Source organism: Piliocolobus tephrosceles, chromosome 1 (genome assembly GCF_002776525.5).
Source record: "Piliocolobus tephrosceles isolate RC106 chromosome 1, ASM277652v3, whole genome shotgun sequence".
NCBI classification, from domain to species: domain Eukaryota; kingdom Metazoa; phylum Chordata; class Mammalia; order Primates; family Cercopithecidae; genus Piliocolobus; species Piliocolobus tephrosceles.
The window spans coordinates 59,284,011-59,299,896 of NC_045434.1; the positions used below are offsets into that span (position 1 = coordinate 59,284,011).

Consider the following 15,886-nt stretch of genomic DNA (forward strand, 5'->3'; position numbering starts at 1 on the left):
TTGCTTATGTCTTTAACGTCAGAGTGAAAGATACGCAAGACTCATTTGGTGGCTGCTGACACTAAGGACTGGTTATAAAATGAAGATTTCATCTCTTAAGATCTTCCTAGCGTAGTTCATTTTCTCTCACGTCCAACTAATTAGGGTACTCTTTAAAAAGTGGTTTTGATTGTTCTTTAACAACTTAGTTTTGTGATGGTGTTCTTGTGCTCATATGCCTTTTGATACCTGGTTGTAACTGGCTGATCCTCAGCCACCCTGAAAGGTGGGTATTGCTATCCCTATTTAACATATGAGGAAACTGAGATACACAGAAGAGAAGTGGCTTGCCCAGCATTGCTCTACTAGTAAGCAGCAGAGCCTTGATTAAAGCACCACGCTCTCTGACTCTAAAACCCCATATTCCCAGCAACATTGGAATACATCTCAAATATATTTGAAGGTCAAGTTTAAGAACATGCTAGGGCAAATATGACAGTTAAAAGCTTACGTAGCTGTGGGAGTCCAAAATTTATCCTTGATGGAGACACAGGAAACCGAAATTGCAGGAAGGAGGAAAGCTGTATTTATAGGCCAAGGGAGGGAATTGACAGGCCATAACTGAATCTCCTGTGCCTGGTTCTCAAATCCTAGTCATACTCTCTGGGACCATGGAGCCCTTAGAGCCTGAGACCTTGTGGGCTTCAGGGTCTTCATATTTCTCTTTAAAGTGGAAATGCTTGAGTCTTTACAGTAGAGATACTGGGGAGTTTCTGTGTGCATTTCAGAGTTAAAGTCAGGACAGCTCTCTTAACTGTCCTCTTTCAAACTTCTTTGACTTGTTTGTATACATACATACAGTTTCTTCTAGAGATAGCACAGAGTTACAGAGGGACAGCCCCTGATCCAACATTCTTCAAAACAGAGGATTGAAATTTCAGCCAGCATTTAAAAGTTCGACTCTTTTTTGAGTGTTGTTAACAGGGCTAAATAGTAAATGCCCCCATATAAGGAAAATATCCTTAGAGAGAATTTTAAAATAATAGCTATTCACATGGAGAGAATATTTTGGACACCATACCCTTCGTCAAATGTTCAAGAAGTAGTAAAGGCAAACTATAAACTGTAAGTCAAACAAGTTATTATTTTTAACTTGAGAAAACAAAAGGCAGGATGATTTTTCAGTAACTAGAAAACAAACTTTTATCATATACCTTTACTTTTAAACTCATAACAGCAGCTGATACTTTTCATAGTTCAGTGTTTCTATACTCAGTAAACCTATGACTCTTTTAAATAATATAAAAATCTAATGCTTGCCTTGAGATTATGTGTAGGGAGTATACCAATATACTCCCTAATGAAAAATCACTCATATGTGGAAGGTAGTGCATGTTCTCACCAACCAAGAGGATTTTTGTTTACCTTCTCTAGTTTGTATTTTGAAAATAATAAATATTTTTAATTCTCTGAACTCAAAATTATGCTATTAAACATGGTTTTTAAAAATATACATCCCGGCTGGGCGCGGTGGCTCACACCTGTAATCCCAGCACTTTGGAAGGCTGAAGCCTAATGGACCACAAGGTCAGGAGTTCGAGACAAGCCTGGCCAACATAGTGAAACCCCATCTCTACTAAAAACACAAAAACTTAGCTGGGCATGGTGGCGGCCACCTGTTATCCCTTTTCCCAGCTTCTCGGGAGGCTGAGGCAGGAAAATCGCTTGAACCCAGAAGGCAGGGGTTGCAGTGAGCCAAGACTGCACCATTGCATTCCAGCCTGGGCAACAAGAGCGAAACTCCATCAATAAATAAACAAACAAACAAACGCATCCCTCTTCCTCACTAGAGAAAATTTCATCCATCCTTTTGGCATGCCCTCACTCGCTCCTACCAACACTACAAATGACTCTTATAAGTGGTATGCTCCTAATATTGCTGTTTTGGTCTCTGTTGGTCCTAAGTAATGAAATAATTTTTTTTACTGCTACTTTTGGCTTTCATGTGAAGTTTCCATTAGTTCAGCATCTTTTTTGTGTCTAAAAGTTGAGGAGTTCCCTTAGTAACAGCTCTGATCATCTCTGATTTGTTAGGAAAAGGGGGAAAACTTCCAGATTCACTTGCATTTCTAACGGGAACCGTACCAGGTAGATATTGATGAGAATTTGAAAGCTCGGTCTCTTTTCTCATACCATGAAACAACCCTAATATAAGATGCTGGGTTCATACAATTAGTAGTAAAACTTTCTTTTGACAGTAATTTTACAATGTTAAAAAAATTATTTTTTTTAGTCTTTGTAGTTAAAGAAAAAATTCTGAACTACAAATACAGTAGACACTTCTAGCTCTTGATTTTTAATCACTGTGTATATTATTGGGTCTAACATTTATAAATTCTATAAATTAGGAACTACTCAATTTAGATGATTTAGCATTTTTAAATCATCCTAAAAGTAAGAGCCAGGTAATCTCTGGTCAGTATTCTCAATTTTTTTTTATTTGCTAATTTAAAATTTTTTTGATACAGGGCATATTTAAAGGAAACAAATACTAGAGGATGTCCAAATTGTAGTGCTTATCTGATATTTATTATATTGAATAAATCTTGAAGTAAGTAGGTCATCAGATGAACCCTGGGAATCTTTTAATTAGGCGCATTTTCGTTGTGTTGGTATTTGTTATAATAGGATTTAACCTGCATTTATAAAGCAAGATCAGTAGCATGTTCCCATTTAGTCTGGATTGCTATTCCTTCAGTTCTAACATCTCCATTTTTAAAAATGGCAAAGAAAAACCAAAAAAAACAAAGATTTTACACAATATTTTTCAGTCAACCACTAATGTACATAAAGGGAACATTTAATCCATTAGCTTTGTTTTATAACCAGTCCTACAAACTAATTAGGTACCTTTGATAAATAATTGAACGATAAAGTATTGTTGCCTTCTTGAGAGCTTGTCTACATAGCAACTTTGGTTAGCAGACCAGAGGCATTCTGCCTCTTTGCCTTCCAGACTGTCAGTGTTGATAATTATTTTTTGCATGTGCTTTGTGCCCTCCTCTGACAAGTACTAAACATTTATTTAGCATATTATTGTATCCTGTATACATCCAACACTACATCTGATGCACTACCAATCTGGAATCCTTTTTTACTCCACTTTATAATCCATTGTCATGGAATGAGAAACACTTGGTTGAACAATGCTAATTAGGAGTACAATCTGTTAACCATTTTTTTCTGCCTATGAAAAGAAACCATGAGTGTATTCTTTTTGGGGGTTTTCTATTTCACTCAAGGAAAATCAATAGCAGTAATTGTTCAGCCCAAGGAATCTTCCTAGAACAGTAAAACCTGTGGGAATAAAAGTAGCTTTCTCATTTGGACCCATTACACGAATTCTAAGTAGAGAGTGGCCTAGTTCACTCATATCCTACGTAGAGCTGGAGGAGATGGCATCTGAAGTCTTGGTTTGTTGACCAGAGAGACTGGGAGCTTCGAAGGCATCAGCTCCCTTTCCTGCAAGCGGTGTCCTGCCCTTCTGCTCTAATTTTTAGTTCCATGATAAATGTGTATCAAAGCCACCTGCCCTATTGTGAATCCTCCCACATTTTATGAGCATCTGCTTTGTAGTAGGCTTTATATTGGACACCGGAATTCATAAATGAAAGAAACAGTTCCTGCCCTCAAAGGATTGGCAGTCTAATTGGGGAGATTAAGACAATCAAGAATTAGAACACCAGGGAGGTGAATTTTCTGATAAAGACATAGGTTCAGGGTGTTTTAGATCAGCCATGTGGTTAATACATTAGCCTGATGTTTGGAGAACAATAGAAGCTAGACGGACAAAGAAGAAGGAAACAGTACATTACAAAGGTAGAAAAAGAATATGAGAACATAATGGCATTATTCTGAGAGCTGCATATCGGTGTGGCTAGAATGAAAGATATATTTAGAAATGTGATAAGAAATGAGGCAGGAGGCTTAGCAAACCCAGGTCATGTGAGGCTTAGTATGTAATTTTGAGGATTTGGGGAGTTATCCTGTGGATAAAGAATAAAGGAATGAAGATTTGAAGTAAAGTTGCTGTGCTCAGAATTGCATATTAGAGAATAACTTTGGCAGCTGTGGAAGCTGAATTGGGAGGGAGGATCAGGATGTGATCAGGTCATTGGCCCTTGATTGCAGTATTCTGGGTGAGAAATGTTAAGGGCCTGGGCAGAGATTTTTTTCTGTGAAGTACAGAGAAACGTTCCGTTGTTTAGAAGGTAGAATTGACAAGACACGGACTGATAGAATGGGGATAAGGATGAGCCTGAGAGAGGGCAGAGTCAGGAGTGACTACCAGGTCTCTGGTTTAGGTGACTGGTTAGAAAATGGTATGATAAGGGTCAGGTGCAGGGGCTCACACCTGTAATTCCAGCATTTTGGGAGGCGGAGATGGGAGGATTGCTTAAGCCCAAGAGTTTGAGACCAGCCTGGGCAATGGAGTAAGACTTGTCTCTTCAAAAAATTGTAAAACTAGCCAGGTATTGTGGCATGTGCCTATACTCTTAGCTACTTGGGAGGCTGAAGTGGGAGGATAGCTTGAGCTCAGGAGGTCGAGGTTTCAGTGAGCTATGATTGCACTACTGTACTCCAACCTGGGCAACAGAATGAGACCCTGTCTCAAAAAGAAAAAAAAAAAATAGTGTGACAAAATTGAGTTGGCAAACACAGGAGGCTAAATGCTGTTGAGTGGGGGAAATGGTTTCACTTTTTGGTATGTTGAATTAGAGGTACTTTGGGACATTCAGATAGTGATTTCCAGAAAGTAGTTGGTCTGACACTTAGAAAATTATGGGCTAAAAATACTGATATTTATGATTGAAGCCATAAGAGTGGTGAGCTTGTCTAAGGAGTAGAGGTAACATAAGGAAGGGCTGAGAGTAAACCTTGAGAGGAGTAACCACAAGCAGATAAGAGATACGTTTCTTTTTCTAATGGTTCTTTCCTATTCCATCACCCCTGGAATCACATGCAGGAAAACAGCAGGTCTTCTATCTGGTTTCTTTGTTCAGAGGTATTGTGGTCAAACTTATGTTACAGTGATAAGTTTCAGTTCTCAAAGGATTCAGAAATTTAGGTTAGTTAAGGGTCAGTTGGTTATGAGTTTTGTGTTGGGTTCTAGTTTTGTTTTCAGTACCTAACCAGCTGTGTGACAAGGGATTATTTTTAAAGTTTGGAAAAGTTCCTATTCAGCATTGGTTTTTAATTTCTTTTCTTAATCTGATAATATTTGGGTGAGCTGGCAATTCATTACAGTAAGAAGACCAAAGGGAAACAATCAGAGTTAGCTTTCATCAGCTTTTTATTTCTTTTAAGCCTCTTTTTTTATTCATTCTCAACCTGGTTATCATGCAGTGGGGGATGGTTATCCACAACTGGGATGTTAGTTCTCATAACAGTTCCAAAATCCAACAGCCTTCTTTGGTTACACAGCATGGAAAGAGTTCTACCAGTGCCATGATTAGATAAAGATACTGAAAGTGTGTCTGGACTTTAACCTCTTCATAGTTCATTATGAAAGCAGCGTTTTCGGAGTTGTACATAAAATTGCAAGTGGCTATTTTAAAAGTTGTTTGTATGAAAAGTTAAAATTCTAGATTTAAATAAAATTGTAAAATATGTGAGAGTGTATTACAGCATTTCAAAAAATGTTTTCTGTTGATTTCCAAAATCAACTTTACATGGTTGGTTGTCTGAAAGGACATATATCCATTCAGACAGTAAAATAATGACCTTAAATGTGTGTAGATTAGAAAGGGAAGTAGGAATTAGCCTCGATAATCAAAATCTACAAATAATCAAAACCCTTTACTTGAGTGCTGAGGAATTTATTTGAGCTTGTTGGCCTCTTGCAGCCAACAAGCATTGGGAGAACCAAAAGACCAAAGAGGGACAAGAGAGAGAATAGAAAAAGTAGGGAGAACTGTAGTAATATCAGTAGCTAACATTTATTGAATATTTACTCTTCATCAGTGGTGTACCAAGCGCATACATGTATTGTCTTATTTAATACATTCGACAACCATAAACACCAAGTACCATTTTCTCATTTTAATGACAAGGACACTGAACAGAGAAGTTAAGTAATCATGTAAGATCACGTAACTTAGTAAATGTTGGAGCCAGCAGTCTGGATCAAGAGCCTCAGCCTTAACCAGTAAGGGGTGTAGCTGTTCCAGTGAAACTACTGTCTCTTCTTTAAATAGCTCCTAGATTGTTACCAGTATCCCTGACTTTTGAATCTGACTTGGAAAGAGAGATGGCGACAACAAAAGCTATCTTAAGGAAAAATGTAACAGAATAACAGGAACAGACAAACCTAGATTAGTAAAAAGTCAGAATTTTTTCTTTTTCTTTTTTTTTTTTTTTTTTTTTTTTGGAGACAGGGTCTCGCTCTGTCACCCAGGCTGGAGTACAGTAGCACCATCATGGCTCACTGCAGCCTCAAACTCCTGTTCCTCCCATTATCTCCTTGCCGAAAATATCTAGCTAGTCATTATCAGTCTCTCCCTTTCCTAACTATCCCTTTTTATTTACTGCATGTACTAGATGGTCTAACATTTGATTGCATTTAATCAATTACTTTCTTGAATTACATTCTTACTTGTTTTATGAGTGTGCGTATTTTACCTCCCCAAAGAAGAGCTCTTTGAGATCAAAGAGCCATGTCTTAGATTCTGTAATTGTCGATTTTACTTCTCTAAGTACTACTCATAAGGCTGGTCACATACAGGTGCTTAATGTAAATGCAGGGAATAAATACTGCTGCCTGAGATTTGATCTCTCTACTCCTATCCCATTTAGCCATCTGGAAAGGACTGAGAGGCCACACATTTGCGAATCTTATTTCTAACGTGAAGGCTAACCATAGATCTTCCCAAGTCAATTCAGATTCCTGTTTATTGCAATTTGCTAGTATATCTGTCACTCCAAAATATGTGAGTTAATATTTTGGTTTTTGTGGGAATCAAAAGAGAAAAAGCCTGTGGAAGCTACTCAGAAATAAAAAGTTCTACCCTATGTTACTTAGGTCCCAAGTATTAATACTTATTTCCTCATGAAATGTGAGGTCTGGAGAGCCTCACTAATTCCTTTGTAAAAGTTTTGATTCACAGCCTGGTAAATAAAATTAAAGTGACTGCTACCCAAACAGGCTGCTGGACTGTGACATTTACCATATGAAAAAATCCATCTCTTCCCAGGCTTCATGAAAAGCTTACTTCCTAAAGAGGTATAATGGTGGTCAGTAACATCATCTATTGAAGAGCCTTGACAGACTGGTGGGGAGAGACCTGGAATCTCAATTAGAGAAATGGAGTGAAACTCAAACAGTGGGATTTAAGGCCTAAATAAGGACTTTTAAAATGTACGATACACTCTATGCTGTCTTCTAACAATGTTTTGAGGGACTGATCAGGCTTCTTTTCTCAGGTGTTCACTGAGGCTATTTTTTATAAAAACCATCTTAATGTATTTCATAGTTTCAGATGGCCATACACATCTGTGTGAACCTAAAACTCTAAGCTATGGGGAAAGTAAATATAGATATTAAATGTAAGAAATGTGACCCATGTGCTAGAGCCACACAAGTTTTAGAGCTGCTCATTCCCCTGTTGGTCATTTTCATCCCATATAGTACACAGCATGTGAAAGGCTAGATGGAAAATATGCCTGAGCCTGCAAATGCGTTTATGAATCACAAGAGTTTATAAATTATAACTATAAAATGGCTTGCCTTAGATATTTTATGGAGGCTTTAGTATATCCATATATTTCCTTCTACAATGAGTGCATTTTATGAGTTCCCAAAAGATCCAGAAATTCTTCAGAAGCTGGGAATATTCACAAAAGGGAGGTACAGGTCTGCATAGATGCTGAGAGCTTTAAAATTCTAATAATATTAGGTAGCACAATAGAGACAACAAAAGATGAATCTATTTCTATCATTTAATGAACTTAATGGTTTTTATTTTAAAATATAGTGACATGTACTGCAATATGTGAGGTGGCATTATATGATATCATTTTTACATGCCTTAAATTGATAGGGTAGTCACAATCTGGCATATGAGATTTTTCAGAAATATTTATAATATGAACTGAAAGTAAGTACTATATTTGACTATTTTAACTTTTTGTTCTATATGTATTAAGTAGTTGGTAAAGACAAATCAAGACATAGAATATGATGAAGACATATGTGATTTAATACTTGCCTTTAAAAGTTACTGTTTCCGTGGAAGTGTGCTCTCTTACACATATGTATAGCAGGTCACATGGATGCCTGTTTTTTCCCTGTATAAGACAATGCTTTTGGTATTGCCCTGATTCTGAATGTATGCAATCACCTAGTGCAGCTGAGAGGCCATGTACTGTGGATGTTTCTTTTAGGATGTTACAGATAAATTTGACCATTTTTTTAAAGGGAGATCCTTGCAATAGTTGGAATTTCTAAAATGCCTCCCCAAAATGTCCCGCCTAATCTCTATAACCCACGTGTATGACAAGATAGCTCTCCCATGATTGTTATGTTACATAGCACAGTTGACCTTAAGTTAGGGAGGTTTTCCTGGGTGGGCCTGAGCTAATCACATGAGCCTGGAAAGGCAGAGAGCCTTCTCAGCAGATGATGGAATGGGAAGCCAGAGAAATATGAAGTGTGAAAAGAACTTGATGCTTCATTGCTGGTTTGAAAATCAGAAGGGCCATGTGAAAAGGAATGTAGGAGCTTCTGCAAGCAGTAGGCAGCCACTACTCTGAACGGCAGTAGGTACCTGAAACCCCACAGGACTGGATTCCTGCCAACAACCTGGATGAGCTTGAAGCAGATTCTTCCCCAGATGCTCCTGATAAAAGTCAGCAGCAGACTCCTTGATTTCAGACCATTGAGAACTTGAGGGAACCCAGCAGAACTATGCAGACTTCTGACCTACAAAACTGTGAGATAATAAATGGGTTTTTAAGCCACTAAATTTTGTTTTGGCAGCAATAGAAAACTAATGAAATTGAAAATTTGATGGTATTAGTTTTTTTGATGTAGAAAAACAGCATAGGCCTCATTATCATTGTCCTCTACTGTCACATCTTTGCATAAATCTTGGAAGTTCTTGTTCCACCCTCACATTTATTTCCAGATTATGCAGGATCCCCAGATAAATTACTAGAACAGTGCAGGCTTCACTTCAAAGTTAGAGACTGTAGATTCTCTTTATTTCAAGTTTCCTAAGAATCTTGTCTGTTTGAATTATGAAGAAATCTTTTCCCTTAAGATAGAAGGCTGGAAAACTTTTGTCTCTCTTGGACGTATGTATGAAACCAGAATGATTCTTAAAAGTTACAAAATTATACTATTTTGCAGTTAACTCAGACCATGATTAGGTTGGCAGTACCTCTGAAAATTTGAAGGGTCCTTGCTGCAGCCACACTCACATCATTGGCTTGTTCATCGTCAGTCAATATTCTGAGAACACTGAAGGGAAAGAAGATGGTTCTCTGCAGGCCATCCCAGAATAGCTCAAATTGTTTCCCGTGGCTCAGCTAGTACACAAGAACATAATATAAAATGTTCTTTCTGCTTAGTCCCTCTTTGGGAGAAAATGTAAATAGAAGTTTTTTCCCATCACTGTGGGGTCAAGCCATGACTCCAAAAGGAACATGAGTTAAACCAGTTTCAGCCTTGGCAGCAGACATGTGACTTGGTCTCATTCCTTTCCCTTGGGCCCAGCTTTCCTGAGCCACAATTTTATTTTAAACTTGGTAGAAGGAGTTTGGTTTTAATTATGTGCCTTCCTGAACTCCTGATAACTTTCAAGTTGAAAGCTTTTGTGGGGATTTTTCTAAGCCAGTCTCTGGTGTTTTAAGGGCCCTATACATTTCACAAATGAAAACCAGTCTGGTTTCTGTCCCTTTCTAGGATTGCCATCTGAATTAATGGTGATCTTCATTCTGTTCTATTATTAGAAACAGGCCCAATGAGATTATTATGGGAGAATTTCAAGAAGTATGAAAGGAAGAAGTCTGCTTCTTAGTTTTGGGACATTTTTAAAACTGTGGTCTATCTAGCTAATCATTCTTTTTACCTCTACTCTCTGTATTCATATTGGTTTCTGAGCAGCTTTTAGTCTCTTCTTCTCCAGAGTCTCATTCACATTATCTGTTGTCCCTAGTAGGACCATAAAAGCTGTGAAAGTAATTCCTTCTTTGAACAGTTTCTATCTAGTTCAGACACACCAGATAGTCTCATTTTAGTGGCCATGATTTGTCTTCAGTAGAAGGTAGAGCAAAACAATCTTTAACAAAAATACTTATAGAAGTTTTAAGACTTCCCGATTAGAGCATACAGCATAATAAATTTGTGAATTAACCTACCAATTACAGAAAAGATTCATGCCTTTTCTAAAATATATCATCATGTGCAGATAAGCTATTCAGACTCTACTTACAGAGTAGACTAACTTCTGTTTTTGAGAAGGGAGAGGGAGTGTACAGAGGAGAGAGAATGGAAGGATGGGACCACTGCCAGAGCATAGATAAGATGAGTCCACATTCCTAGCCTCTAAAGGATCATTGATTTGGCTGGAGTCCCTTGGCCCTGTGTTCTAGGACTTCCCCTTATTTCCTGCCCACTCAGCTGACCTCTTAGAATCCTCTTCTCTGGGAGAAGCTTCAGTGTTCATTTCCCTACCCTATGTTCTGCTTGCCTCTTCTGATGTCACTTCCTGATTCACTATTCCCCTGAGATTACTTAGGCAAACTCCCACTCTGTCTTATCTCCTCTAGATTTACTCAGTAGTCTCCCTGCAGGGTTGGCAGTCAGCTTTCTTGAATGAAGTCGTGTTAGCCTAACAGTTGATTTGATCTGTGCTTAGTTTGAATGACAGGAGGATGAAGAGGAAAAATTAAAGTTAAGTCTTCTGCATCAATCTAGCTACTCTGCTTCTTTACCCAAGAAACCCCAACTTCTCTCTCCCTAAATCCAACTAGTGTTTTTCATCAAAACCCGGATTATCTAGGGTATCAAGAAGCCAAGCAAAACAATAGTTTCTAGAGTTATTCCACCAGTGAAAATTAGGAAGTATGATCTAAAAACCCAAGCCATTTTATCAGAATTGGGGGAATTAAACATTAAACCCTATATACTTTTAAGCTATCTTGCCTTACTCTTTTTAGGCTAAAAACCTGAAAGGAAACCATTTCTGTTACAGTGAGAATAATTCACCCTTAGAAGTCCAGTTTTCTTCTTTTTTTGAAATAATATTGTTTGTATTAAGGTAACTGTGTTTCCTCTGCTGCATCCAAATCTCACTAATCTCTGAGGTTTTAGGAGGTTTATATGCTCTCCTCTAATTGGTAGGGTTGATTTTCCTAGGACATTGCTAAGGTTAGCCCCTGAAGGCAATAATATTAAAAAAAAAAAAAAAAAGGATTCCACATAGCTCCAAAAGTCTGGTAAAAGCTGGAGGGAATTAGAGGTAGCGAGGAAAGATCGAGGATTAACTTGCAAGCTCTGTTTTCTCTATTTTCTGGATCTAGGTAGATTGTCTACCACCTTGTCTGCTGGATCACTCATCACCTACACATTTTATAAAAGGTTACCCAAAAGGAAATTGTTAACAAGGGATGTTAACAAGCCTCTAAAAGCTAATAAACAACAGACTGTGATGTTTGCTTTCAGTTACTCCTGGCAAGCAGAAGTAAGAGTGTAGGTCATCAACTTCCTAGGTGGCTGTAGGGAACACCTCCTACAGTAAGCCAATAGGGACAAAAACTGGTATGGCAATCACAAGTGTGAGCACCATTATCATTATCTTCCTCCACATGCTGTCATTTGTGGAAAAATTAATCCAGGCCTCTTGAAAACCCTGTGGAATCTGCCTTTTCATATCCAGGAACCCTCTGGGCTTTTTCTGATTGCTGCTTGATAGTGCTAACCTATTTTTTGTGTTTTTCAATTTTTAAGTGTTTGTATTTTATATCAGCCTCCTCAGTGAAGGTCATATGGTATACACAGCCATACTATGCAGCCATATATCTGAGAACTTTCTTGGCTTAATTGTGCTTCCAGAACATTCTAATTGAAAAGCATTAATGTTATTAAAAAAGTAAAGTAATGGAAATTATTAGCATGCGTTGATTTATAGATAATGGCTAAGATTGATGCCTGGTAAAATCCTAATTTCCTTGTTTTAATGGAAAAAAAACAAAAACAAAAACTTGTTTCATCACCATAGAGGCAGCTGCCAGAGTCTACACAGCAGAATTTAAAACTAAAGATATAGTAAAATCTTACCCAACAAATAGGATATTTACAAAGAAGAAACTAAAAAAAAAAAAAAAAAATTCAAGTGAAGTTTCACATTTCAAGGAAAAGTCAGCAAAAAAGCATGATTTAATTGTCAGAAAGTTAGGCCTCAGTCTGTGCACACCATGGAGAAATGGGCTTCTAGTTCAATAGGAGGAAGATAAAGAAGGCTCAAGGGACCAGTTTGATTGTAAACAGGTCATTTTTCCATACCTAAGATGATGCGGAAAGTATATCTTTGGAGAGAGTGTCAAGAATGCTACCCCCATATGAAAGGTATAGTTTGAAGGCTGTTCTACTCAGAAACACTGAGAGAAGCTAAATGGTCTTCTAAATTATTGTTTCATTTGGTTACATGTGGACTCAATATTCTGAACCAAAGGTACAAAGTTTTAACTTGGTACTCTAACCAGCATCAACAGCCAACATAATATTCTATTTTTTTTTTTTTTTTTTTTTTTTTTGAGACAGAGTCTCACTCTGTCACGCAGGCTGGAGTGCAGTGACACTATCTCGGCTCACTGCAACCTCCACCTCCTGGGCTCAAGCAATTCTCCTGCCTAAGCTTCCCAAGTAGCTGGGACTACAGGCACGTGCCACCACACCCAGCTAATTTTTGTATTTTTCGTAGAGATGGGGTTTTGCCATGTTGGCCAGGCTGGTCTCGAACTCCTGACCTCAAGTGATCTGCCTGCCTCAGCCTCCTAAAGTGCTGGTATTACAGGCGTGAACCACTGCACCTGGCCTAATACAATATTCTTACAATTTAAAAAATGAAAGCAGAAGAATGGTGAGGGGGAAACTGACATTTTAAGAGTTCACTTCGTTGTAGTTATCACAGTTAATTCTTACTGTTAGAATAAGTGGTAACTTGCCAAGGTCATATTGCTAGATGTCAGAGCAGAAATTAGAACTCAGGTCTAGCCAAGGCCATCACACTTCTCAGAGCATTAACAATTCAGTTCAGTTAGTGTTTATTGAACACCTATCGTGTTCTGGCCCTATAGGTACTAAAAATATAATTAGGAGAAAGATGGAATTTTAGTGAAACGTTCCCTCCATAACAATATGGTTTTTTAAAAAATATATGTATCTCTTCTGGGTCTTTGTTGTCAGAGAAAAAAATGTGTGTTTGTGTGTGTTTCTCTAATATGATCCTCCCAAAACTCATATCTTTTAGGAGGTTTTCTTAGTTGGAGCCAATGAGTTACCACTGTTATCTCCATAAACATGAGAATACATAGTACGCATTCTCATGTTTTCCCTACATTGCTTCAGGTGAACTGGTTAATTACGTTCACAGTGTTCTCCTGGTTCTGTCATGCAACTTATTCTGCTTCTTCCTCAGTGCCTCCTCTACAGGGCTCTGCACACAGTGGGTTGTTAAATACAATAAGATGTTTTGCATTTGCTGGTATGGAGTTCAGGCTCAATTATTCACAAGTATTTGACATGTCACAATAAATAGTTTTCCTGGACATAAATTTTAATTCACCCAGATGCTAGGTCTTCTGACAAAGCTAATGAGTAGCCCATAGCCCAGGATCTCAGCTTCACTTGCATACTTTTTGTTTGTTTGTTTTGTTTTCAGATAAGCCCTCACTCTGTCACCCAGGCTCAAGTGCAGTGGCACAAACACAGCTCACTGCAGCCTTGACCTCTTGTGCTCAAGTGATCCTCCTGCCTCGGCTTTCCATGTAGCATGGATCACAGGTGCACACCACCATGCCCAGCTAACTTTTTAAAAATTATTTTGTAGAGATGGGGTCCCGCCATGTTGCCCAGACTGGTCTTGAACTTCTGGGCTCAAGTGATCCTCCTGCCTCCAAAGTGCTGGGATTACAGGTGTGAGCCTCTGCACCCAGCCCTATATATGTGTTAGTTCTTGAGAGGTGATTAAAATGTAGTTTCTTTTTTGAAAAAAGACATCAAGAAAAAAAAACTTCAGGTAAAGTTGAGAAAGTAGGCATTGATAGTGTGGGGTATACATATGAGTGCCACTAGAGATTAGATATATAAATGTGGGACAGAAAAAATGCCTGGAATTGTCCTGAATTTTAGATTTCCAACTTTCAGGATTCTCAACTCACTGTATGAGAATATACCATATACTTTTCTTAATGAGTCCTAATGATTCCCCCACCTTAAATGGGGGCATGTCTCCATGTTCAAAAACCTTCGTTTAGTCCAGTGGTATTTAACCAGGGCTGTACAGCAGAATCACCTGGGGTACTTTTTAAAAATACATATAGGAAGGCTGCATTCTAGACCTACTGAAACAGAATCTCCAGTACTGAGGTTAGGACATGTACAGTTTGCAAAAGTGTGCAGGATTATTCTGATGAGTATAACCCCTGATTTAAAGACAGATTCCATGAGGAAATGTCATCATTTATCAAGGTGACTCTATTCAGTCCTGTTTAGTCATATGTGCTGTCACTGTATACTTCTCCTGGACAGCTGTAGGGTGTGGTGTGTTGGGTTGTCCTGCTATGTTGTTTGACAAACCAGTGGCTTCCAGGGACTGTTTAATGCAAAGCAGTGTCATTGAGTGACTCCTCAGAAGTTCAAGAATTCATTATCCATTTTGTAGATTATTGGATCTTTGTTTCTCTTCCTCCTCTCGCCTGTCTTGAAGATTTTGTTGTTCTGTAACACTTCAAAAAAGGAAATAATTAAGTGCATTTAAACCAATTGAATTTTTATTTGCCAGAGTTCTTTTTTAAAAAAAAAAAAGAAGAAGGGATAGGAGGGTAAAGGTCATCTACAGTAAAAAGTAAATGTCAAACACAGACATAAGCACTTTTTGTTGTTTGATTTGTTTACAATGACCAAGTATATGGGTTGTATCTATAAAACTCCTTTCTTTTGAGACCTCAAGAGTACCTACTTTTTTTTTTTTTTTAAACCAGCATCCTAGGGACTAGGATGGGGCTTTCTCCCCTCTCCCTTACTCTTCTACTTTCACTAGCGATCTGGGAGAAACTGAGGAAGTCTCCTGAGTTTTCATATTTGTAGTTTATTTGTAGTTGCAGTATTCACTCAGGGCAAGGCTGGGAGTTTGTGAACTGAAAGAAATTAATAGAATGAATGTTGAGATCCAGAGAGGCCAAATGTCACATAGAAAGTCAGTGATAGTCACTCCTAGAACACAAGCTTGGCTAGTTAGTTGGGTGGGGAGTTGGGGCAGTTTTTGATCATTTTACATTTTGCTAACTTCTAGTTTAAAAAGATGCTGTCCCTAATACCTCAAATCTAGTGAGTCATGGCATACAAAGAAGTGTGAACTAGGGCTAAGTCACCTTTGTGTAGTCAATTTGGTTGCTTTTCTTAAATGGCACCCCCATCTCCAGCTGTGAAGTTCAGCCATCTGATTTGAAAAATGCATTTATAGATGGAAATAATACAAATCAGTCTCTTGCTAATGCTGTTTTCTTTTCTTTTTTCTTTTTTGTTTTTGTTTCCTTTCTCTAGCATGAAAGACTTTCTAGGTAAGAACTCTCCCTGTTATATATGCATGCTTAATACTTGTGAGTGAATGCATGTCTAATTAAA

General features: G+C 38.0%; 1 protein-coding gene across 10 annotated transcripts in view; it reads left to right on the forward strand.

Annotated features, from left to right (window-relative positions):
- PPP1R12B (protein phosphatase 1 regulatory subunit 12B) overlaps positions 1–15,886 on the forward strand; it is a 235,347-nt gene that overhangs the window by 189,923 nt on the left and 29,538 nt on the right. For 9 of the 10 annotated variants that reach the window (XR_002725302.3, XR_002725300.3, XR_003309882.2 and 6 more), the window contains one exon: positions 15,806–15,822. The exons of the other annotated variant lie outside the window; for it this stretch is intronic. Coding sequence is in view for 6 of the 9 variants with exons in the window: in XM_023186835.3 (XP_023042603.2) it covers positions 15,806–15,822 (17 nt within the window). In the remaining 3 variants the exon portion in view is untranslated. The remainder of the gene's footprint in view (positions 1–15,805; positions 15,823–15,886) is intronic. 10 annotated transcript variants of the gene reach the window in all.